The sequence below is a fragment of the Fukomys damarensis genome, unplaced genomic scaffold (genome assembly GCF_012274545.1).
Source record: "Fukomys damarensis isolate Sample0158 unplaced genomic scaffold, DMR_v1.0_HiC HiC_scaffold_15, whole genome shotgun sequence".
In the NCBI taxonomy this organism is placed as follows: domain Eukaryota; kingdom Metazoa; phylum Chordata; class Mammalia; order Rodentia; family Bathyergidae; genus Fukomys; species Fukomys damarensis.
This window is the reverse complement of record NW_022900927.1, coordinates 55,634,078-55,660,452: the sequence shown is the minus strand read 5'-3', so window position 1 is coordinate 55,660,452 and position 26,375 is coordinate 55,634,078. Positions and strand designations below refer to the sequence as shown.

Below are 26,375 nucleotides of genomic sequence, written 5' to 3'. Positions count from 1 at the left end.
ACCCGATTGGCTATGCATTTGTTTCTATGACCCCCTCCTCATATGATAATTTGCTATGTCAGCTCACAGAACTGACATTCTGCCATTTATTGTAAGGGCTACGAATCAAGAACAGCTAAGGGGAAGGTTTGGGGTGTGGCAGCTGTGTGGCAGTCCCATGTTCTCTTGGGGTGGGCCATCCCTCCCCAGCAGCTCAGTGTATTCCTTAACACAGAAGCTCCCCAAACTCTGAATTTCATTGTTCAAGAATTGCAGAGCTCAGTCTCCATCCACCCTCCCTCCTTGGAGGCCACTGTTTGTCACATGGTCTTCCATCCTGAGGTTATGACTTCGTTTCTAGAAGCTGAGTTGTGATTGAAAGGGATTTTTGGTATGAATTAAAAAAGCACTTATCACTTAGGAAATTCCTGGGGTTTTAGGAGCTCTGCACCAGTAACTGGAGATGAAGGCCAATCATATTACTTATTATACTGAAGTTGCATCTTGAGGTTCTGAGTAGACCTGAATTTTGGGGAGATACTGTTCAACCTGGTAGATGGGTGGTTCCTTTATAATGCAATCTCTTTTCATTCCTGTAGTTAATATCCTTGCTCAGACCTCTACTGTAAGGATATTCTGTATTCAGCCAATCACATGTATTGAGCATCTATTATGTACCAGGTGCTTATTCACTGGAAACAGAAATAAACAGATTGTGAGCTAAGGAGGCTACATTGCAGTGGGCGGGAGACATAAATATACAAATATTATCATGTGGGGATGAATGCTAGGACAATTACCCAGGGGGAGAGGGTGTTATTCTATATGAGTGGTCAGGCAAAGCTCCCGTGATAAGGTAACATTTGTGTAGCGATCGGAAGGAAAGAAGGGGGATCCCACATTGTTACATGGAAGAGTGTTCCAGACAGAACTGCAAGTCCAAGAGTGGCAGGAGTCTGCTCAGTATGTGAAGGAGCACAGGGAGGCATGGATGATTAGGGTGGAGACAGAGGCCAAGCACTTCAGGGTCTTACCATTGTTGTTCTTGTGTTTCTTCCTGGTAATGGGGATTGAACCCAAGGCCTTTGCACTGAGCTGTATCTCCTGCCCTTTTTCTCATTTTTATTTTGGGTCAGGGTTTTGCTGAGTGACTGAGTTACCGAGGCTGGATTCAAAGGAGAATGCAGGACAACACTTTTTAGTCATCCAGGAGCCCGCTGACTTGGAATAGGTATCTAGTGGTAGAGACTCGATGGTTACAATCTGTACATATCTTAAAGTTACAAGTTTTCGATGGTTACTGGATGTGAAAGATAAATCCAAGAAAATGTAAGATTTTAGACTTGCGCACCTGGTGAAATAAATTGCTGCTTACTGTTACAGGAGAGAGTATGGAGGGAATAGGTTTGTGGTTATGTAGACGTGCTGATGTTTTAAGATGCCGCCGATGTTTGGATAGAAGTCCATGTGTTGAAGGCACGCTTCTCGGGGTGGTAACACTGGGAGGTGCTGTGGACCTTCAGGAGGTGGAGCCAGTGGGACGTCTTTGGCCACTGCAGGGGATTGTGGGAGTCCACTCTCTCAACTTCTTTCTTGCTTCCTGGCTTGTGATGTAAGTGGTTGCTCCAGTGCACGCTCCTGCTGTGACAGGCCATCCTTCCTTGAGGCCCAAAGCAAAGGACTGGAGCCTCAAAACTAAGACAATACCATTTTCTGTTTGTAGAGCAATTGCCTCAGGTAATTCGCTAATAAAGATGAAAAACATACATAGAGGCAGGTGAGCCTGTAATCTCAGCATTTAGGAGGCTGAGGCAGGAGGATCTCTGTGAGTTTGAAGCCAGTCCAGGTTTCGAGACCTATTCTCGAAAACAAAACAAAATAAAATAAAAAACCAGATACACAGATCTGAAGTTTAGGGGAAGAGGACTGGGCTAGCCATAAAGACTTGGGAATCATCGGCATATTTAAAGGAATGGGATTAGAAGAGAAGAGAACAAAGCTGAGTTTTTCACATTAAGGAATTCCAAGGCTAGTAGTTGAGAAGGAAGAGTCTGAGAGAGTGGCCAGTATGGTAGGAGGTGAGACAAGAAAATCCTGGAGGCAGAATAAAAAAATGCTTCACAAAGGATCACCTGTGTCAGATGACGTTGCTAGGGAAGATGGTGAGAGATGATGAAGACCAGGAGTAGATCTGGCTGTGGTGATCATTGGTGACCTTGCCAAGAGTTGTTTCCATGGAATGAGAAGTAGAGATGCTTGATTGAAGTGGATCCAAGGGGATCTGGTTATGTAGGAAAAATTGCAGTTTGTCGTGGGAGTTTTGTTGTGAGGGAAAACAGAAAGATGAGGTTAGTAGCTAGGGAAGATTGTGGAATCAAAAATGTTTTTAACAAGTGAAAAATTATAGAATAATTTAGTAGCATGGCGAAAACTGATGATGGAGAGGAAGGGGACAGTTGCAGGAGTGATGGCCTTTAGTAGGCAGGTGGACCTGAGATTCAGTTCAGAGGTGGAAGGGATAGTGTCTGCTTGATCTGGTATGAAAAACATCACAAACCGGTAGCTCGTGCACAACAGAATTTGATTGTTTTCAGTTGTGGGGTCTGGGAGGCTCAAGGTCAGGACATTGGCATATTCTGTGTCTGGTGAGGACCCATGTACAGGTCCCTAGATGGTTCCTTCTAGGCATGTTCTCACGTGATGGAGAGACAACTCCCCAGGGACTGTTTGTTTAGGGACACTGCTATAATTCTATAATTGAGGTTTCTGCCTTCATAGCTTAATCATCTCCCCCCATTCGACCTCTTTATACTGTCTCCTTTGGGATTAGGATTTTAAAATATGAATTGTGGAGGGACATAAGCATTCAGACAGTAGGAAATGGTGTATCTATTTTAACTGGAAAAAAGACAAAGTACGTGATTATAAATTTTTGATAAATTGATAGATGTGGTAGAGACGAGGAAATTCTATACAGATCGCCATATTATTTTCTTAGTGCAAAAATAGAGTGAAGATTGGAAGTATTAGAAATTTGAGGAGATATAAGCTATTAAAGAATAATACAGGCGAGTATGAGAGAGTGCTCAGATTAGGGAAATTTAGTAGGTTTGCCAGAGACCACTGGTGCCCATTTGGTAAGGTAAGACTGGTCAGGTTTGTGTGTGTGTGTGTGTGTGTGTGTGTTTGTGCGCGCGCACGCGCGCGTGTGCGTACACAACTGTTTTTGGTTGCCTGGGTCCAGGCATGCAGTGTGTATTAGGGTTGCATTCAATCCTAGTTTGTCAGGCACATATGAAAAAAAGTGAAACTTGGGTCAACAGTGTCTTGGAAAAAACACGATGATGATGACTTTGACGAAGGAGCCTCAGGTATTCACTGAGTCTTTCTACCAATGAACCAATATTTGTTGTTTTAATGGTATTCTAGCTCACTTCCTATCAAAAGTAAGCACTTAGAAAATAGTCATTTGCTTTTATTCTGGTGGATGAGAACAACACTGTTGTGACCCTGCCTTTAGGAACTTAATTTCCAGATTGGACTCTTGAGAGGCTAATTTCTGAGTCTGTCCTGTCTGTTGTTAATACGCTGCCACATTAATCTGAAACCACTGCTTTTTGGTCACCAGTCCTCACCAGAGAACATTCAGATAAATCTAAATCCCTATTATAACTATAAAATAATAAATCCTAGGTCAGGCCTGGCCCAGGGAGTGCAGTGGGTGGATACTGCGCTCACTAGTGTGTAGACCCCCACCCCAGCTGCGCCCTGTGGCTGGAGGAGCTGCAGCAGAGCGTGGCTGACCCTGAGACCACTCATGAGAAGATCCAGGTAAAGATCCAGGTGGCTGAGTAGGGCTGGTGGTGCTGGAGGAGAAGCTGACCGTCAGGCAGCAGTGTGCCAAGCTGGAGGCTGAGTAGGACAGCCTGAAGCGGGAGACGGAGCAGCTCCATGAGGCGCTGGGGCTGTCTTTCTCCATCCACTGTAAAGTTGCCAAGGATGGAGACCTGGGAGGAAATGCTTCTGCAGGAGTCTTCATGGAAGGAAGCTTACTACCTGGGCAAGATGTTGGAAATGCAGAATGAACTGAAACTGAGCCTGGCAGTGGTCTCTAACATGCAGGCGGAAAATAGAGGCTCATGGCTGTTGTTCAGGACCTGAAGGAGGCTTTTTTGCCAGATACCGATCTGAGCACAGGAGCTACAACAAGAAACAAGACAACAAAACACACTTGCCCTCATGAAACTTATATTCAGACAGGCGAGCTGGACAGGGAGCCTCGGTACCGTAAGCTGTCATGCTGTAACGTGGGGACCCTCACTAAGGGACTGGCCCCGTGGAGGGGAGGGGCAACACCAGTTTGGTTCAAGATGCCTACTCTCCATCTAAGTAGAAAAGACAGCTATGTCCTTGGAGACGAAGTCTGGAGTTCAGCATTTAAAGGTGGGAACTCAGATGAGATCACTTAGCAGCAGGAGAAGACCTCGGACAATCCAGCCTTGGACCCTGCAATGTAGAGAACTCAGTGGAGAAAAGGAGAAGCCATTTAAAGAGACAGATTTGAGCAGCTGCCTGGAATCCTAGAGAGAAATGTTTCCAAAAGTGAGAAATGAAGAGAAGCTGGGAGTGATGGGTTGGCAGGGGATTCCCCAGGGTGGTGGTTCCCAAGGCATCATGAGACTGGCTGAAGAGCAAGTGTGAGGAAATGGAGTTGGAAGGTATCAGCATCCACATCAGGATTTTGCTGTGGAACCTGGGTGCCATTATTTTTGTTTTGTTTTGTGGTTAATTTCTGCCGTAGTGGTAGTTTTTGTTAAAGGGAGATGTGTGTTTGTAAACTGAGGATCCTTAAAGAAAGGAAAGTTGATGATAAAAGAGCAATGTCCTTGAGCAGGTGAGATCTGCTTTCTTTTCTGTTACGGAAACCTTGAGATGAAGTTTTGATTTTTAAGAACAATGAAGTAGCCAGGCACAATAGCTGCCTTAGTTGCAGCTACTTGGGAGGCTGAAGTGGGCGTATCACTTGAGCCCAGGAATTGGAGACCAGTCTGGGCAACATAGTAAGACTCTGTCTCAAACCAAAACCTTTAAGTTAGGAGAGCTTGAGGATGTTGTGGGGACAGGGTTGGCAGAAACGGGATGGTCAGGAGCCTGTGTATTATTCAGTACTCATCTTTGAGGAAAGAAACCCAGGGTGGGTAGGGTAGAATGTAACAGTGGTGTAACAGGATTTGAACAAGAAATTTCTTGGTGCCTTGGGAAACAGACCTGGGATAGAAAAATGAGCCTGGATTTTAACTGCCCAGAAGCCTGAGGCATCTAGGGGTCTTTTTCAAATGGTGGATGGTATTGTATGTGGGTTCTTTGAAATAGTTTAATTATAAACTTCAGTTAACAAATTAATTTACTGGTTTGCCTGAGAATATTGTCTTTTCTCATTTCCTCTCCCACCTAGAATTTGAACGAGAGACAAGAGAGTTTCTGATGTGGTTTTTGTAGGGGAAGGTGACACAGTCCATTAAGGAAGGTTGAGCTGGAAGGTCCTTTGTTTCCCAGGTCCTTTGTTCCTTAGAACATTGTTCTAAGGCAACCCAGCTTAAAGTGCGGTGGATTTGGGATTGTCTTTCTTGAGATCACCAAGGGCTTCTGAGGTGGGAATTTTTGTTTTATTTTGTTTTTAGTATTTTAAGATATATTTTGTTAATCGGCAGCATTGTACAAGAATTCCATTATTAAAACTTGTTCATTCTTATACAATAACAATAATAAAGCCTGATTTTTTTTGTTTGGTTGGTTTTTGTTTTTTGAGACAGGGTCTCACTATGTAGTTGAGACTGACCTGGAACTCACTAAGTAGCCCAGGCTGGTCTCGAACTCACAGCAATCCTCGTGCCTCAGCCTCCCGAGTGCTGGGATTACAGGTGTGCACCACCAAGCCCAGCCGATAAAGCCTAATTCTTATCTTCTCTAGAATGGCCTTTCTCAATTTTGTACTTATAGACTGGAATTTCCTTCACTTACCTGTAGTTCATACATGGCCCAATTACATGTACATTTTCTTGTTCCCCCTTCTCCCTCCTTCTCCCCCTTTCCCTCTGGCTCTCACTCTCTCTTTGCCTCCCTCCCTCTCTCCCTTCTCCCTCACTGTGTCTGTCAAGTGTATTTGTGTATGCAAATAGATGATATACATTCTTTAAAGATATGTAGGTAGAGTACTTAAAATAACATGTTTAATTAAAATTTGTTCGTGATGAGATATAATTTTTTATATTATACTGTCGTTTATATCACCAATACAGCTAGATCTTAAGAGTACATCATCATACAATAATGAAATGTTAAGTGTTTCTGTCTTTAAAATATGTGCTATTAGTTGAACTAAAATACAAAAAGCATATGCTTTTGTAATGACAGAGTAGGAAATAATGTGGACCACAGTTCTCACTGTGTGTCATGGTTAGAATGTCTGTGCGCCCCCCCAATTTATGTTATGAAATTCTAACCCCCTAGGTGATGGCAGTAGGAGGTGGCTCTTTTGGGGTGGGTAGGTCACAAGGACAGCTGTCATATGGATGGGCTAACAGAAGCCCTAGAGAGCTGCCTTGCCCTGTACCATGTGAGGGCCCAGGAGAAGGAAGTAAGGAAGTTGGCCCCACCAGACACCACTAGCACTGATCTTGGACTCCCTAGCCTTTGGAATCATGAGAGAGAAAATTTGGTTGTTTTTAAGTTAACTAAGTCCTAAAGTCTTTATACCCTGACAACAACTAGACTAATTAGAAAAATATTTTAAAACTTATCTCCAGGGCTGGGGATTTAGCTCAGTGGTGCTGCCATCTGCCTTTTGCCTCAGCACAAGGTCCTGAGTTCAAACAAAAATCTCCAGTAAGCTAACAAAGCAGAGGGGAGGGGCAGGCAAGATCCTGAGAATTAGGAAACCTAGAGAGGAGTGTGGCACTTGTGGTTGCTTTTCCTTTAGGGGAAATTGCTGATTCCAGAAGAGACTGCTGGGAGGTTAAGACGCTGAGCAAAGTCTTGACCACCTCACAGGGCTTGGGAAATAAAAATTGGAATTCATAGTCTTCCACAAAGCAGGAGTTAAGGTAAATCCATGAGTGCTTTGGGTTGGAATCTTGAGGGGATTCACCCATTGGCTGGGGGTGAACTAAAAATAGCCTGGCCATTGCAGGTACTGAAGCATAGCTTCGGATAATCTCACTCCTGCTCACTGGATTAACTTTACTTGTATTGCTAGTGTTCCCAGCTGTCTGCTAGCAACAGATGTAAATCTACTTAAAGGAAAATAACATTGTAGCCTGGAAGTTATTTGTCAGTTTTTTTGTACGTAATGGTCAGCGCCACATAAAATGTAGAAATAGCACTATACATTCTCTAGAACGGCTCAATCCAGAATATTTGATAGCACCACATACTGGTAAACATATAGAAAAATAGGAAGTCCATTTCATTCCTGGTAGGAATACGGAATGGTACTGCCACTGCGGAAGACACCCCAGGCCTTTTTCTTAAAAAGCTAAATAGAGTCTCATCATATGATTCAGCAGTCACATTCCAGTCACGTGTTTGCTCTGATGACTTGAAACTTTGTCTGCACAAAACATGAGCATTTATAGCAGCTTTATGCCAGCACTTGGAAACAATAGACAATGGATAAAACTGTAGCATATCCATACATACAGTGTAATATTACTCAGCAATAAAAAGAAATGAGTCCACAACCCACACAGAGACATGGAAGAACCTTAAATGTGTATTGCTAAATGAAAGTAGCCCATCTAAAGGGACTACACACTATGATTCCAACTATATGACATTCTGCTTAAGGCCAAACTGTGGAGATCGTGGAAAGATCAGTGATTGCTAGGGGTTGGGAGTACAGGGAAGGATGAGTGGGAAGAGCATATGGAATATTTCGACCAGTGAAACTGTTGTGTGTCATGCTGTAATGGCATACATATGACATTGTGTGTTTGGCAAAACTCATGGAGCTATACAACACAAAAAATCAACCCTAATTTTAAACTACAGACTTTATTTAATAATAGCATATCAAGCCAGGTGTGGTGGCACATGCCTGTAATCCCAGCACTTGGGAGGCTGAGGCAGGAGGATCGCTGTGAATTCAAGACCAGCCTGGGCTACATAGTGAGTTCCAGGTCAGTCTCAACTAAATGGTGAGATCCTGTCTCAAAAAACAAAACAAAACAAAAATAATTATAATAATAGCATATCAGTATCAATTTTTATACCACAACAATGTAGGGTGTTATTGGTGGTGGAGGCAGTTTATGGGAATTCTTTACTTTCTGTTCAGTTTTCTGTAAACTTAAAACTGCTCTAAGAAATACATTGTATTAATTTTTAAAAATACAAAAATAGTCACATAATGAATATAATATAGAAAAACAGGAAAAATAACCAGAATAAACAGACTCCCAAAGGGGATCCAGATAACAAAGTAATCAAATAGAAATTTAAAAATAAGCATTTTTCACATGCTCAGAAATAGAAGCTTGAAAATTGTACCAGACAACTGGAAAGCCTTTAAAAAGCTTAGAACTAAAAAATACAGTAACTAAATTATTAGCTCAGTGGATAGATTTGACAAGGGACATTGCCAGCATCTTCAAGATACAAGTAGAAATCATGAAACAGGCAGCAAAAGTGGAAAATTGGAAATTCTAAGGGTTGGTGTTTGAAGATTGATAAACCTGATAAAGCCTTAGTAAGATTGATTCTTCTTACACAACCCATAAAATTAGATCAGATAACACAAGTAAATGATACCACTAATGAAAAAGCAGATATAACTACATACAGAGAGTAAAATAAAGAGGATATTAAAAATGATTGTGGTATTTATTTGCTATTTAGATTAAATGAACATATTCCTTGAAGAACATTGTAAAATGGAATGCAAGAAGAATTAGGGATTTGAAGTGTCTTCTATTAAAGAAATGGAATCCTTAATTAAAAACCTTCTACAAAGAAAATGCCTCATTTGGCTTCACTGGTAAATTCTCCCAAATACTTAAGGAAGAAATATACCAGTCTTGACACAAACTTTCCCAGAAAGTAGAAAATAGAAAAAGTAAGAAGAACATCCTCACTTATTTTAAGAGCCTTGAACCTGACACGGTCATTATAAGAAAAACCGTATCATAAACATTGACATAAAAATAATATTAGGCTGAATGCAGTGATATAGTAAAATGGTAATATGAGCATGTAGGCTTAATTCTAGGGATAAAAGCCACTTAGCAGCGAGCAAAACTGATCAGTATAATTCAGCAGTAAAAGAACAAAGAAGGGGATCTGCCAGGGGTGGTGGTCCATGCCCATAATCCCAGCACTCAGGAAAGCTGAGGCAGGAGAATTCCAAGTTTGACCCTAGCTTGAATATTAATAGGACCCTGACTCAAAATATCAAACCAAAAAAAGTGCTAGGGATATAGCTCAGTACAAAGGCCTCTAGTCCAGTTTTCAGTACTGGGGGAAAAAACCCTAGTTTGATTATCTACCTAGATGCAGAAAGACAACTTTACAAAATTCAACACTTTTCTGATTTAAAAAAAAGAAAACATCAAATTAGAAGTAGAAGGAAATTTTCAATCTGATAGGTGGTATCTATAAAAATCCTACAACTAACTTACTGAACTTACTGTTTAAATTCTTCTTCAATTCACCTAAATTCAGGAACAAGGCAAGTAGGCCCACTGTCACCATTTTACTCACTGTTTTATTTTGGCTCTAGTTAATATAATAAATCAAGAAAAAGAAGTGGCTGTATCAGTTGAAGAGGAGGAAGTAAAATTGTCATTCACGGATGACATAAATGTATGTGTATAAAATATAAACCAATCTATAAAGTATTAAAGTATGTGAAATTTTTAAGTTGCTGGATACAAGGTCAAGTGACAATTATCAGTTATCTTTATGCACATATCAAATACAAAATAAAATATTTAAATGGCATTTACAGTAGCATAAAAAACAAAATATCCAGGAGCAAATCTAAGGAAAGATATGCAAGACTTCTACATTAAAAAATAGAAATACTGCTTAGAAAAATTTAAGAATGCTTAAAGTGGAAATCTTAACACGTTCATGATTTAAAAGATTCACTATTATTATTAAGATGTCAGTTCTTCCTACATTAAACTGTAAATTTGATGCAATCTTAATCAAAATCTCTCAGCAGGTTATTTGTGGAAATAAAGCAGATCCTAAAATTTATATGAGAATATAAAGAAGTAGAATAATCAAGGCAATCTTGAAGAACTGTAAAGCCAGAGGACTTACACTGCTAGAAGTAACATTTATTATAATCTGCAGTAATTCAGACTGTGGCATTGTCATAGGGAAGATATAAATAGACAAATGGAACAGAATAGAGTCCACAAATAGACCAACAAGTATATGGACTCCTGTTGGGGTACTATATCCATTGGTTATCCTTAACTCAGACTTATAACACAGGTAAAAACGAACCTAAAGACCTAAATGTCAAAGGAAAAAATAAAGCTTTTAGAAGAAATGTTAGAAGAAAATCTTAGGAACTTGGAGTAAGTAAAGATTTCTTAAAATTGAACACAAAAAGTACTAACTACAAATGATTGATAATTTTATTAAAACTAAAAACTTTTTTTCAATACCAATAACCTCAATAAAAAGAAAAAACAAAAACAAAAACAAAAAAAAACTTTTTTTCAAAGTGCTACCGTATTCTGGGACTAGGTCAATGTGTGATATGTATAGCTACAAAGGAGTCATATTGTGAATTCATAAAGAACTCTTACAAATCAGTTAAGAAACTGGTTACTCAAAACAATTTTCTTTAAATGAGCAGAAGACTATGATGTACACATCATATACAGATGGGTATACAGATGACCAGTGCGCACAAGGCACTCAACAGCTGTCAAGAAAATACCAATAAAAACTACAAAACTACCATAGTCCACCAGAATAGGTAAAATTTAAAAGACTGACCTTACCATGTATTGGCAAGGATGTAGAACAGCTGGAGCTTTTATATCTTGGTGGTGGACATATAACTGCTATAATCCATTTAGAAAAGTGACGGTATATACTAAAACATGAACACTCTGTAATCCTAGCTTTAGGTATATAGTCAGAATGAGGACCATATATCCATCAAAAATGTGTTCAGGATTGGCCAGGGATTTAGCTCAGTGACACCGTGCCTTCCTCACAAGTGCAAGGTCCTAAGTTTGATACCCAGTACAAGAAAAAAAATTGTTCAGGAATATTCATTAGAAACCTTTCAGTGTCTCAAATTGGGAATAGTTCAACAAAAAAGTGGAAAAATGTGGTACATTAGCATAATAGATGACAACAAAACTACTGTGACATGCAGTAACACGTCTTAATCTTAAAATATTGAGAAAAAAATCCTTATGCAAAATATATGCTATATGATTTCTTACATATATGGGTAGGTGGGTGGATGCCTTCATTACCTGTGCACACTTCAACACTTGTGACCACACAGGTCAAGAGTGGTTCATCTGCCTGGGTGGACAGGAAGAGAATGAGGAGACCCTCGGGTTCTGGTGGATGTGGAGCCATGGGATTGATGAGAAGTGATACTGGCATTACTTCCAAGTAGAAGTAATCCAGATGACCCTTAGTAGTGAATTAGGCAAATACAACAAATTATGTAATAGTCATAAGGGGACTGCAGTATGTGGCTGTGAAAGAACTGACACCTGTAAGTATTAACATGAGTAAATCTCACAAACGTCATGTTAAGTGAAAGAAAAAAGTAACTTACCAAAGAACTTCATATGAAGTTTTACAAATAGAAAAACTAAACTGTAGCTTTGGAAATAAATTAGTTGATAACCTTTTCAGAGGATGAAGGGGCTGATGAGTGAAAGAGGGAAGGGTAGGGGCCCTTCTGAGTGCTCTTGACGTGTGAGATGAGCATATCAGCTTCTCCTGGCTGATTTTTCATTGAGCTTTACATTTACATGCTATGCATTTTTCTATAAGTTTGCTTTACATTAATAGAAATTTATTAAATAAACATTTAAAAGGTTTGCAGCTACCAAATGAATTCTAACATTATATGTATCTATCAAAATAAAACAAAACAACCAAGGATGATGTTGCAGGCCTGTAATCCCAGTGTTCTGGGAGGCTGAACCAGGAGGACCACAAGTTTGAGCCCAACCTAGGTAATTTAGTGACTTGGAGAGACCCTGTCTCAAATTAAAAACAGCCGGGGTTGTATTTCAGTGTGAAGAAGGCCTTGGGTTCAATCCCAGTCCCCCTACCCCAGAAGCCTTAGTGTAGCCATATGTGGTGGTACATGCCTATGATTCCAGCTACTTAGGCTGAGGCAGGAGGATTTCAAGTTCAACTTAGAGCATGGCCAATTTAGAGCTCCTGTTTTAAGAGCTAGAATATAGCTCAGTGCTAGAATGTTTGAGGCCCTAGGTTCACATAACTGAAAAAGTACAACAAAAGCCTGTTTATAGAAACTGAGAAATAGTACTTTTGTTCACATACTCCTTTTGCATTATGCTCATATTTTTCCATATAATTTAATAAAATCATATAATTGTTAACTTTTCACTGTGTATATTATATAAATTATTTTTCTTTTAATATTTAGAAAGGTATACTTTGAAACTGATATAAATTCAAACTCTGTCTTAGCATTCTGATCCTTTAATTTTTTGCTTTGGTAGGAACTTCAGTTATAAGCATGCTTTTAATTTTGAACTTTGTTTCAGTCTTTTTTTTTTCAGTTCTGGGAAGATGAAGAGCTCACGATTCCTTTGCAAATGACAAACTCATTATTAAAATACGACTTCTTCTCTTTTTAGATTTTTATTTGCAGCAATTTAGTTATTGATACCAGTTTTCTGATTTGGCATTCATAAGGATTCTGTCACACTAAGGATATGAGGTAGACCTGGGCCTTCTTATCCTTGCCAATTTTCAGTAAGGACCATGCCTACTCCTCTCTTTCTGGTAGCCACTGAAAATGTTCCTCTCAAACAGCTTTTGGCATGTAAAATTTTCACTGTATAATTTTGTTTGAATAGGAAATTATGTATTAACACACTTAATCATATTATTTTTTAGAGAAAATCTCTTCATGAAAACAAAATGAAGAGACTGCAAGAAAAGGTAGAAATCTTGGAGGCGAAGAAAGAAGAATTAGAAACAGAAAATCAGGTGTTAAACAGGTAATGTGTGTATGCACCAACATGATTATTTTGATGTCATAGAACTTTGTTTCTGAGTATAATGTATTTTGTTTTATTTATAATATATATATATATGATTTCTGAAACTATTTGATAACCCCTAATGCATTATCTTTTATTTTTCTTTCTGACTGAATGTTCCTTCACACCAAAGGATTTATCATGTGACAGGTGTTTGCATTACGGTTGGGATTGACAAAAAAGATAGTCACTGGCTTTGCTCTCTAGGAGTGGTTGATGCTAAGATAACAAAGCACTTGTGACTATTGTGTAAGTCTGAAAGTTGTGGCTACAACTTTGAATCAAAGGCAGGTTTTGGTTTCCTGCTGTGGAAAACTATGATTGACCTATAGCTTCTAGTTTTGTAGTCATAGCTGAGCACAGATGACAGCGTTGCGACTTTCCGAGCAGAGAAGGTGTTGGTAGTAGCATCGTGTGACCCATTTGATTCAAGTTAATAAAGTCTTTTTGATTTTAGCTGGTCAGTGGTAGCCTTCTGTGTTAGTGACTGTTAGACTTTTCTTTAATGGAAATTGCCAAGAATACCATGTAGTGATATTTCATGGTATGCACTTGGCATTGGTTGTAGTTCTTACCAAAATATGAATACTTTTCTTTTTAGAACACTCAAGAGGTTTCTAGACTGGGATTGATGCCAACTTCACGATAGGCTGTCTTAAAGTAGGATGCCACCAATTTCATTCTAAAATCAAGTTCAACTTACTGTTTTTTCTATTAATGTCACTTCATCCTCCGCTGGAGGGCTCACTGCCGCCTCTCACCTCCACCGCTGCAGCTGCCAGCCCACCCCACCCCACATCGGGCCCAGTCTCTACCCCTGGGGCAGTCACAGACATGGAGCCAGCACGCGGGGGCGAGAGTACCACGGAGGGGGATGTCAGAGATTGGGTAGCTATGGACATGTCATCTAGGACTTTGGATGGCTCTGAAACTATATTTGATTATTGGTGTGACTGATGATCAGAAATCATATTTAAAAAGTAACCATCTATGCCGGGTTTGGTAGCACACGCCTGTAATCTCAGCACTCAGGAGGCTGAGGCAGGAGGAACGCTGTGAGTTCGAGACCAGCCTGGGCTACATAGTGAGTTCCAGGTCAGTCTCAACTACATAGTGAGACCCTGTCTCAAAAATGTAACCATCTATGAAGGTCTAGAATGTTAGATTTTTTTAATGCTTGTTATTTTTTCTTAAAGTTGAGTATCTTCACAAATTTTGTGGTTTTCTACTATTAGTTACTGGAAAAAACAAATGTTTTTCCTCCTTACACACAGCCAGTATTAACATTGACGGGGGCAGAGGTTTCCCCCTATGCCAAGCAGTCAGTTCTCCAGCAGACATTGGCTGGGTGCCCTATAATTCCATTCAGAGACTGTCAACTGGGCATGATGTCAGATCCCAGGGTCTGAGGCCTCATTCCCACAGGTCTGCCCCAGTGCAGGTGCTGCTCACAGGCTTAGGCTGGGACCTGTGTTTCTGACCAACGGGCTGGAAATAGGGCTTCCTACGACCCTCTGTCAGGGTTCAGTTAATTTGCTGGAGCAGCTCACAGAACTCAGGGAAGTGATTTACACAAGTTTATTATAAAGAACATTTATGGAGGATATAGACGAATGTCCCGCAGGAGGGACACAGGGAGAGATTTGGAGCTCCCGAGCCTTGTTCCATGTTCATCACCCTCCAGGGACCAACCTCCATGTGTGCAGGAATCCAGGAGCTCCCCCAGTGCTGTCCTTTTGGGGTTTTATGGCAGCTTCATAAGCAGAGTTGATTGTTTTACTGGTCATTGGGGAGCAACTCAACCTTCAGCTCTTCTCCCCTCCCCAGAGCTGGAGGTGGGCTGTGGCCAAAAGTTCGACTCCCTAACCATACCTTGGTCTTCCTGACCGTACCTCATTCTAAAGCTTTCCAGAGTCCCCCATCTACCAGTCATCTCATTACTGTTAAAAATATATTCTTTTTCACTCCTGAATTCCAGGGGTTTTAGGAGCTGCCTGGGATTGTGGCAGAGACCAAATACATATATTTTTGTTGTATCACAGTGTCATACCTGCAGTTCAAAAATTAGATTGAACTACATGAAATGCTATTTATGGCCATATTTCACCTAGAAAAATGCAGTTTCATAAAGCTCACCTAGCATTTTCTTTATTCTTATTTGATTTCTTCTGTAAAATAAGGTATTTTTTGGTGTAGAGTCTCCTTTTAGTTTTGGGATTTATGGGTGGGGAGAGAGTGAAAATGAAGGCAAAAGCAGAAAAGATTTTTAATCTCATTAATTGGCAAACAAGACTGCATAAATTGATGGTCTGCAGTGATAATTATAATCATATGTAATAAAGATACAGTGTTATATTTCTGTGTAAGTACAATTTTATATATGATATACAGATACATCTTATAATTTAGAAATTATTCTCTTCCAATTTAAAATGTTTTGCGAAGCCAGGCATGGTAGTGCACGCCTGTAATCCCAGCACTCGGGAGGCTGAGACAAGATAATCACATGAGTTCAAGGCCAGCCTGGACTACATAGTGAGCTCAAGGATAGCCTGAGCTACGTAACAGGCCTCTGTCTCAACAAAACAAAACAAAACATTACCAGTGAGCGTGTAACTCTTAAAAAAGAATGTAACTATTTTTTTCTCTTTAAGACAAAATGTTCCTTTTGAAGAATATACAAAGCTTCAGAAAAGACTAAAGGATATACAGAGAAGACATAACGAATTTCGAAGTCTAATTTTAGTTCCTAATATACCTCCGACAGCATCTGTCAATCCTGTTGGCCTTCAGTCATCAGCCATGGTTCCAGGCATGGAACTGTGCTTCCCTCCTCATATGCAGGTATGAACATTTACTCCAAGAAAAACAGCCAAACACTTCTAGAGGTTTTTACCTGTTGAAATAGGTTAGCCACCAAAATAGCATACCCACTTCAGGCTAGCCTTAATGTCTTCTCTTTTGAGAACCAAAAAAATTGGCTGACAAGTAGATTTGAGTTTCTTCTATCTTTTAGTGACAGATAAGAAAGTTATAATGAGTTTTTGAATAAGGTAGACTTTTTAAACTTGCTTATGTTCTGCTGTTGAGCATTTAGTAGTGCAATGTGATATGCTTTTTGCATGCAGTCATTTAAAACTAATGAAATACTTTTCAGGGCAAGTATTGTTTTGGCTTGTTTGTTGTTTTTTATGAGACAGGGTCTGGCTATGTAGTTCAGGCTGGCCTTGAACTCACTAAGTAGCTCAAGCTATCCTCAAGCTCTCAGTGATCCTGCCTTAGCCTCCCAAATGCTGGGATTAGAGGTGTGTGCCACCACACCGAGTAAGGGCAGGTGTTTTTATTTCCAGTTCGTATTTGAGGAAACCGAGCCAAAAAGGTGAAGTAACTTGCCTAAAGTTGCTTAATGACAAAGTTAAGTTTTAAACCTGTCTGATTTCCAAGCCTAGCTCTTTCTGCTCTGTCAGGCCCCCAAACTAGTGAAGGAATAAAATTGATTGGATGGTTTTTAGAAGGACTAAGTAATTATATTTTATAATATTATAAGCACAGATTTTAGTCATTGAATTGAATGTCAGACCAAGTGCTTTGTTTATAAGAAACTGCTGTTAAGCTCCAGTCTTGTTTCAAGGTAGCCAGGTATACTTGAGACCCTAGTATTTTCTAATTTGCTCCCTAGTGAATTCACACCTAGAGAACAGACGATGGGAGGGAAGTAGGACTAGTTAGTAGTACGTCCTCTTGTTTTTAGACTGCTGAAATGGCTATCACTTCCCTGCAGATTGTTGCAGGCCTGTGTAAGGGGAGACTTCTGGTTTTTCTAACAATTTCTTTTGCTTTGCTTTCCTGCATCATTTTTAAGGAGGAACAACATCAAAGGGAACTCTCTCTCCTTCGCAAAAGACTAGAAGAACTAGAAACAACACAGAGAAAACAACTAGAGGAACTTGGATCTCCTGGGGAATGATGTTCTTGGCAAAAAGACAGAGGGGATCAAAAGGGGTAAAAATCACAGACTCAGTAAATGTGAAGTTTTAACATATGTGGCACTGAGATACTTCATTGCTGTTTGCCAAAGTACTTGAATGTGCCTCAAGAAAAAAGGTACCAACTACGACAAGGGGAGCATTAAAAGAAACCATTTTTTACAGATATTTAGACTATATATTGGTAACCTTTTGAGAATAATAAACATTGATAAAAGAAACTATTAGAAAATCAAGTTATAAAATTGACTTGAATTTTTTGGCATTTTGCCTGAAATATGTCCATTTTGAAAGCTCTTTTTTCCTTATCGTTGAGGTGTTTGACAATAAATAACAAAGTCAGTGAACACCTTGTGGTTTACTATAAGAGTTATAAACCTATAGTTTTTGGAAAAAAGATGACAATTTAAAAGCGGCATAAAAAACTTAAAGGTATCTATTAAACATTTATTGCAAAAGACTACCTTTTCAAAAAACTGTGCACATAATTTATTAAAGATCTAATAAATATTTTTCTATCTAATGTTTTGTGCTTGATTTCATTTCAGCCAAACAACATACTGTGGATTTAGCAGTTTAACAGATTTCACTGATTATGGCTTTTTTGAGTTAGAAGTAGTGGAAAATTAAATCCTGTAGCCATTTTTAAAAGGGCTACTGATGAAGGAGCCCAATGAGTCCCTCTAGAAGTATTGGTATTTGTTTCCCACTTTTTTTTTTTTTCATTAATTTTTTTTGGTATGGTACCGGGGATCAAACTCAGGACCTTGTGCTTACAAAGCAGGCAGCAGAGCCACTAAGCTAAATCCCTGGCCCTGTTTCCCACTCTTTGGATCTACCCAAATGATGACATTTTATTTTTCTGTGTCCCTAAGTATGCCTTAATTTACTGTTTTTCACTGCGCACTTTTGGAAGCTTTTTGTAGCATCTGTTTGAGGAATTCTGCTGGTATAATTTCACGTCAGCCAAGCAAAGCATTACCCAGAAGACATCGCATCAGATCCGAGCCCACAGTGGAGGACGGGGGAGCAGTTGAGCATCCCATGGCATCATTTACCCCAAAACCAGGTTTACTCACTGCATAATGGAGCTGCTTATTCTTGTTGCACACACAGTGACACCTTGTTTCTGAAAATTAATTTCAATAGCACCCCTTAGAATGAAAAACCTATTATAACTAGAAAATTGGGGGGGACACAAAAGACCAGCAGTCCACAGGTACATCAAAATTTTTATTTTTGGATATAGACATTTAAAACATTCATCTCCAAGAACAGCTTCAATCAAGTATACAATAAGAAATAGACTTTAAATCCTAATACAGAAAAGGTAACAGAATTAATTTTTAAATGCTGCTGTAGACACTACTGTTAGAAAAAAAATTTATAAATGAATTGTTTTGCACCAAAAAATATGCAAAGGAACTTGAAAATAGATACTGTTTGCCATTTGTTTCTCTAGTTGCTGTTTTTATAGACCCAGTGACTGATTGTCTTCAGCACACATCTAATTTGGCCATTTACTGCATTTGGCTAATGTGATCCAAAACGTGATCTAGATAGTGCTTTTCACTGGAGGATTGACAAACACGCTACATACATTAGTGAATCTTCACACCACCTCGGTGAGGTAGGTTAGAAATATACAGAAATTGAGGCACAAAGAGGTAAGTGACTTGCCCAAAGTTCCTAACAGCACAGTCCCTGGAAGAGGAGGTCACCCTCCACACAGGACTCACGTGCCAGAGAGCCGGACAGGGACACCCTCGTGTAGCATTCAGGAAATACTTAGATAAAGCTGTAGCTGATCCTTTGAGTTCACTGTACCCTAGAGAAGGGGAAGTCTTTTGGGCAACTCTCCTACCCTTGGCTCTCAACTCTCCATAACTGTTCTCTTATGAATGCCTTCACCTCTTTGAAGACTGTAGCAGCTTTGGATGGGGACCAGACCTCTCACCTTATACTTAAAAGTAACCTATTTGGTAGTAGTTTTGAGATGTGTCCATTGGACAGACAGTGGTCAAAAGCGACAGGATTGGGACGGTGCCTATCAGGGCAGTAACTGCTTCTTTCTCTGAACCATTTACTGAGGCGTTACCTCTCTATCTACCAGATATTAAGGAACAGAAAAGAACTGCATTTACCTAAGACAAATTCACGTTTCAGTTCTGATGTTCCATACAGTGTTGGTAAATGGTTTTAAGGAATGTGTGATCAATGTTTTATTTACTACCTGAATTTTTTTTTTCCTAGATCAGGGACTTAGAGCACCAAGGGTAAAAGGTGCCTGCCACAAGGAAAGCTGGAGAGTTGCCAATTACACTTTTTACTTCTGGCTTAATAGAAGGAAAACACAGTGGTATTAAAATTGGTCATGAGCAGCAAAAATTCAGGAATAAAAAACTCAGCAATAAAAAGACTACAGTATAACTGGATAGGGAGTTCTTTAAAAAGAAAGGCATGAATGAGTATTTAAAATTCTTTCTCCTGTAAGGAATAATTTCCAAAAGTACATAGTAAGACTAAGATACCAAGTTGTTTACTAATATTTTTTAGGCCTTGGGCCTCAAATATATATTTATTTATATATAATACTCCAGTGTGAACAGCAATTTGATGAAATGTAAAATGTATCTTTTTTTTAATCACACACAAGTATTTATAACCACAGGGTTCACCAGAAATCTAAAGCAAGGAGCCACTAATATAGAAATGTAGGGTTAGAGTGACTTACACTTCCACAGATAGTTCTGATCAAAGGGTTTTAAACAAAAATAGTATTTTTTACAATACCCAACATGTCCACCATCAAATACATTTAGTATGAAAAGACAAATAAAAAAAAAAAGGAACATACATTAGGACAAAGTGTCTGGGTAAACCACTGTCGCATTTCAATAAAGCCCATCACTCTCCTTGCTTTAGAGCTCCTGAATGAAAAATGGAGGCGAGTCGGATGGAGTGCAGTTGGCGACCACTGAAAAACACGAGCCCTTTCAACAATGTTGCAACACTGTTAGTTTTTGGTTTAAACACACACACACACTCACGAATGCTAAGTGTACACACTACCAAATTCTGCGGTCAACTTTTCCAAGAACTACTGGGGAAAGTTTCAATGCTGCAAATCCTCGAGGTTGCCCTAACACCTCCACCTTGTTTCCAAGTGACTCTTTCACATTTTGTTTCGAGCACTGGCAACATCCTGTTTTCTGCAGAGGTGCAGTGTAGTTACAAGTGCTACACAGCTGTAGTTTTCCAAAAAAACCACTTAGATGTCATTGTGCTTAAGTGGAGACTGTCATTACAATACTGACACTTGCGTACTGGCCCTGTATTCTCTGTAAACAAGGAGGCTGTTTGCAACAACCACTTCAACTCTATTTACAGAAGGGTTCCCACAGTATACACACAGGCACAGTGGTCGATATGCTTACTAAAAGCTGTGCGTGTGCCTTGGTCTCTTAAAAAGACAGTGCTCAAAGTGGAACCTTTGTGCAAACCTAAAAAATGAACGACACAGAGTAGCTCAAGCAGCCATTTTGCTCCCAAGTCGTCTGAAGAATTTTGCCACGTTAAGCCAGGCCCCAGAGTGCTTATATCCACTTGCATTTCTTCTTTTCATCAAATAAGACTTTAACATGCAAGAGTTGTTTCTGAGCTTCTTCCAGCCCTCGTTCTCTTTCTAGTTTATTTAGAATCTGTTGACAATTAGAACAGTTATTTTAGATATTGGGGTTTCAGCATTATAATTCTGTTTTTGTTTTGGGTATTTTTTTTTTAATCCTGATGCTGTGAGTGGTAAAATCTGTATGAAACAGATGCCAACATTTTCTTCCATCATTTACATACTCACTTTGCGAGTTGTTTTGCTAAGTCATTGTCACAGGATCAACAACACTTCAGTTTAAAATAGAAGACCTCAAGAAATACCAACTCTTTGCTTACAAGTACGGGGCCAGACTTGCGAGGGCCTGCTTTATGCATTATGTCACAGCCATTCCAAGCACAGCAAGCATTCCTGGGCAGCCAACATGCAGGCAAGTATTTCTCCTTAAATGCAGCAGGCACGGGCATCCTCCTGAGAGACAAGTACCCCCCACCTCCTGGACCAGGTAGTCCCTTCTGTCCCCTCCCCTCCCCTCCACAGTGCTTCCCTTCTCCCCTTCTCACCCTTGGAAAGAGGGATGCTTATCATGTTTAAGGAACTCATTGCCTCTACCCTACCTTAGCTCTTCACTTGATCTTCAAGTAGCAAATGGAATTGGTGAGCTATTCTCACCATTGACATGGATAGCCTGTCCCAGCATGACTGAGTGGGGGGAATCAGGGAAGGGGGAATTAACATATATTTGGAAACAACGCATCCAGGTTAAGGAGACTTAATCATAAAGGAGAATGGTAGTTCATTACTAATGGTTGTAAAAAGCCTGAATTAAAACAGTTGTTATTGAAATAGTTGCTTATGTTAGAAATATGTCATAATTTCATATAACTACTGAATACAGAATCTAGGCTTAGCTTTCATTTTTAGCAGACTACAATCAAGCCTAAGCTGGCCCCCTTGAACAAGGCCACAACTTACTCCTCAGAGTTAACTTGAGGTCCCATGCACTCAAATGTAAATGCAAGCTGGTCCAAAGGTGGGCACATGATTTAAAGACAAGAGGGGCAGCTGCGAGCAGGGTTGGGCTTGGTGCCAAGACCCCCACCTCAGACAGGCTTTCTGGCCTCCCTTTCTGGCTGTTTGAGATGCCAGAGCTGTCCTGAGACCTACAGAACGCTATAGCCAAATCCTTGTGACTGAGCGAGCCATAGATTAAAAAGATGTTAAATGAAATCTTACCTCATCAAAATATTTTACGATGTATTTGTAGATTTCTGTCAAGGCCACTTCTTCATTAAATTCATTTTCGTGTTTCTAAGAAAAAAGCTTGATGAGAGACTCTGAAATGATTTTTTAAAACAGTAACCAAATAGCTTATTTCCAGTTTTGAATGATACCTTAGATTCCTGAGTTAAGAATTCTTCCATTTCTAACGATGACAATGGAGGCAAATCCCTGATTGCTTTATAGTAAGATTTTACTTCCTCTTTGTAGGTTGGGATATCCTTGGCATAGAGAAGCTTATTAGTTGGTGCTTCCTGAAAAAAAAAAAAAGCAACCATACCACACACATAAAAATCCATGGAGAATTTCTATCAGCACAGTGTAGCTGAACCTCCACCACCAGCATTACCTCCTGCTAACAAGGCTTCACGCAGGAGGCCTCAATAGATGGTGACGGAGTGACTGCCTGCCATCTAGATAGTTCTGGTGAGTCACTGTTCTTTTCGGGTGGATTAAATGCTAATATATTCTGCCTCCCTCTCATAAAAGAACTAAATTATTATTTTTGCATGATTTTGAGTTACGGTAACAATGGAACTTATTTCAATCATAGTTCATTACTAATGGTCGTAAAAAGCCTGAATTAAAACATTTGCTCTCACCCTCACCCACCAGTGAATTTGGCATTTATAAAAGACTTGATTGTAGGTCTGATTGAGCCTTTTATAGAACTATGAAACCGGTAAGTAATTGGCAGTGGCAGATTTTCCAGCTCGCCCCTCTTACTTCATTAGGTTATAAAGATCTTCCAGTTTTCTCAAGAAAGTATGTAGTTGTTAGTATTGGTGGCTCTGATGTCTGTATTTGCAAAGCTTCCCTGGCAGTTTTAATGGTTTTATGTAATTACAATAGTGATAATATTTAAAGAACAATTAAGTGAATATTTTATATTGAGAAATGTTTTTTTTTTTTTTTCTTTACAAAATTTTTAAAAATTCTCCTTGGAGGAGGTAGGTGAGTTAATGGTCAGGCTAATGCTGCAGTGCATTTTGCAGAATCCAGTGGCTGAGTGAGTGACCTGATGAATCGTCCTTAAGGATGCCTTGATTGAGAGAATACTGAGATTTTCGTGTCAAGTGTAAGTGGATCACAAATGACGTGATCGTTCATTCATTCAGATGAGATGGGGCGCATTTCGGGGAGTGTGCCGTAGACCATTCATTCTTCCATTCATTCATTCATTCAACACTTATTTAGCCAGGTATGTTGGGCAGACATTGATTGTACGAAGAAGACGATTGGTACCTGCCCTTGAGAAGCTCACAGTCTAACGGGGAAGACAAAGTTACAGTGTTAAGTGGGATATAAGGAATTAGGCTATAAAAAGAAAAGGCTATAGAGTTAGACAAGTTAGAGTTTATAACTACTCTGTGACATTGGGTAAGACTTATTAAACTCAGGACATCAATTTTCTCATCTATACAATGAGGGTCACAATAACTACCTGTGTGGTATTTGTGGGGAGACATAAGAACCTGGTAAATAATCCAAAGATGACTATTTTCCCTATGAATAAACAAACATGCGAGTGTTTTCCAGTGTGCTGTGCTAGGACAAACCTTATCAGTCAAATGAAGACAGCCTTGTGGGAAATGCACTGATCCGAGTCTCCTACACTTTCCGGTACACATCAGGAAATTGTGTGTTGAACGCGTGGCTTGTGAATGAATGAACGAGCAGGATTCTACTAGACACAGGGCTGTGAGACCAGAAAGAACTGAGGGAAGGGGTGCGGACTGGAGCTCTTGGGCGTGTGGGGACAGGATGGCGAATGTGCCATAAATGACGAGGCCGAAAAGAGGCGGGAGGCCTCAGAAGGGGGCCCTTGGCACTGTAAAGACAGCAGCTGGGAGGTTACAGAAAACATTCTCAACTTTTCGAGCAGGAGGCTGACAAGGTCAGACTGGTGTTCCAGAAAGATAACCTGAGAAACAGCGAACAGGGCAAGTCCAGGCCAAGGCCGGACACGGACACATATTATCCCAGCGGGGAGGAAGTGGAGAAAGGGGAGGCGGGAGAAGGAAGGGGTAGGGACTGTTGAAGAGGGAAGGAGGTGGTGACCAACTGGAGATAGAGGGGAAGGGGAGACGAAGAAGAATCAGATAATGCTGAAGATACCAGCCTGAGAGCCCAGGCAACAGGAGGGAAGACAAAAGTAAAAATCAATTTGTTTTGCAGGAAGAGTGGCGACGAAGAGTTGAAAGGCTGGCTCAGTATCTGAGGTACCCCAGTACTATGAAAACCCTCCTACCAAAGAGCCCCTTCTCAGCTTTCAGAGTTTTCTGAAATCCTTTAGGTACAGATATTGCTCATTATAATTTATTTTGGAGTGCTTAGAAAAGACCAACATGTCTTTTTTAAAGCTTATTCTGTATTTTTATCTTTCTTTGCTTTCGTGGGGCTTTTGATCAGCAAAGAAAACTATAGGAACTATAATCATGACTTGATTATAAACTGACAAATTGGTATGTTAGAAGCCTCAGGTAAGGTTTTCTTGCCCATAACCTGGTTGTTACGGAAGTAGACTTTTTATAATATATTCAGATGGAATTGACTTGAGCAAATATTAGTAGTTTAATATTTGGGCTAGTCTATCACTGTCCTTTGAATGTTTTTCTAAGAACAGGGAAAATGTATACTTTGTGGTAGTTTTTCAGAAGCGTAATTCTATAACAGGGTGGAGCTAATTATCTTTGGCTTTTACTTTCTGAACAAGGTTAAAAATAAAAATAAATGGGAGCTGGGTATGGCAGTGCAGGTCTGTAATCCCAGCATTAAGAGGCTGAGGTAGGACTGTCACGAGTTTGAGGCCAGCCTGTGCTACATAGTGAGTTTATGGCCAGGCTGAACTACATAGCGAGACTCTGTCTCAAAACAACAACAAAAAGAAAAGGAAAAAAAGTGATAAAAAAATTAAAGTAAATGGGACAGATTTAAAGAAAAGCTAATTTACAGTGACCATGAGCGACTGTTTCTTTTCAGCTATTACGGTTTAGGCCAACTGTCTATTACATGAATGTTCAAAGACATAGTGCTTTAGACTCATAGGTTTGTGTGCAGAAACTGCAGAACAGGGCCTTACCTTCCCTAGCTGCTGCTCGGTGAGAGAAAAGGCATCCATGAATGCCTGGGCAATCACTGACAAACAGCCGTCTATGTGTGGTGTCTTCTTAATGTCAAAGACAAACTGAGGGTTCTTCAGGATGTTTACCCAAAAGCGAAGAGGAAGGCTGTTCAAAGAGAATAAGCTCTTCTTAAATAGGACCATTCACAGGCAGCCAATCGTCTGCTTATCAGTTTGTGAACAGGGGCCTACATCCCTACTGAACACACAAATCGGCTTAGCCACACTACCATCAATAGACGGCACAGCACGCAGAACCAGAAAGGGTTAACACAGGGACAGGATGGCGGGAAGAGGGGGTTGGAAGTGGCCATGGGCCAGGCAGGAGGTTTCTGCACAGCTCTCGGGCAGATGGGATGATGGTCAGCAGGGAGAAACTCTCTCTGAGCCCTCCCAGGCCTGACCTCAGCCGCACCATCTCCCTGGATTCTCCAGCCACAGCTCTGACAGGTTATCCTCGTGTCGTAATGCTCGCTACCCTCCTCCCTCACCTTCTCCTCCACACACTCGTTCCCTTCTAAGGTCTCCAGTGGACAGGCTCTCTGTGAGGACTAGGGTTGGTCTGTCTTGTCCACTGCTGTACTCCAGCACCCAGCAGCGGTGCATGGAAGGATCTCAAATAAACCCTTGAAGATGAACTTGGGAATTCATCAGAGTCCTTCTAGTATCTCCTTTTCAGCTCTGGCCTAGCCCACCACCTTCACTGCACAGCTGCTCCCTCTGGCAGGTGCTACAGTGTCCACTGCAGAATGGTGGCCTGCACTGGCAGGCTAGGTGTGGTGGCAACAGGAGTGAGCCGGAGCAGAGTATGGGAATCCGGCTGGATTCCTGGGAAAGGACTGGACCTAGAGCTCTGCCGCTTCTGCTTTTAAAGCTTCTGTAAAGTGGTGTGGTTGGCCCCAGTGCCTGGAGGTGCCTGAACTTGCCACCTGAGTCCTGTTACATCATAACTTGCTCTGAGCACCAGCATAACCTCTTCAAATAGAGGTAATGAACCATCTTTCTTTTCTAAAGAAAAATTTAGAAGAAATCTGCATGCCCTGCCTGCCTTAAGGTAAAATGTTAAAATACAAAAAAAAAAAAAAAAAAAAAAAAAAAAAAAAAAAAAC

The 26,375-nt window shown here is 40.2% G+C and overlaps 2 protein-coding genes across 3 annotated transcripts in view; one reads left to right on the top strand and one right to left on the bottom strand.

The window, feature by feature from the left end:
* Cep83 (centrosomal protein 83) overlaps window positions 1-17,730 on the top strand; it is a 125,978-nt gene extending 108,248 nt beyond the window's left edge. For both annotated transcript variants that reach the window (XM_010629201.1, XM_033763836.1), the window contains 3 exons: window positions 13,120-13,223; window positions 15,920-16,109; window positions 17,128-17,730. In XM_010629201.1, the coding sequence (XP_010627503.1) occupies window positions 13,120-13,223; window positions 15,920-16,109; window positions 17,128-17,232 (399 nt within the window). In that variant the 3' untranslated portion in view covers window positions 17,233-17,730. The remainder of the gene's footprint in view (window positions 1-13,119; window positions 13,224-15,919; window positions 16,110-17,127) is intronic.
* An 848-nt stretch (window positions 17,731-18,578) lies between these two features.
* The window catches only part of Plxnc1 (plexin C1), a 146,583-nt gene continuing 138,786 nt past the window's right edge, over window positions 18,579-26,375 (bottom strand). Inside the window, exons 29-32 of the mRNA XM_010629224.3 lie at window positions 25,225-25,372; window positions 22,256-22,396; window positions 22,098-22,172; window positions 18,579-20,952 (exon numbers count right to left, since the gene is read on the bottom strand). Of these exons, the coding sequence (XP_010627526.1) occupies window positions 20,848-20,952; window positions 22,098-22,172; window positions 22,256-22,396; window positions 25,225-25,372 (469 nt within the window). The 3' untranslated portion in view covers window positions 18,579-20,847. The remainder of the gene's footprint in view (window positions 20,953-22,097; window positions 22,173-22,255; window positions 22,397-25,224; window positions 25,373-26,375) is intronic.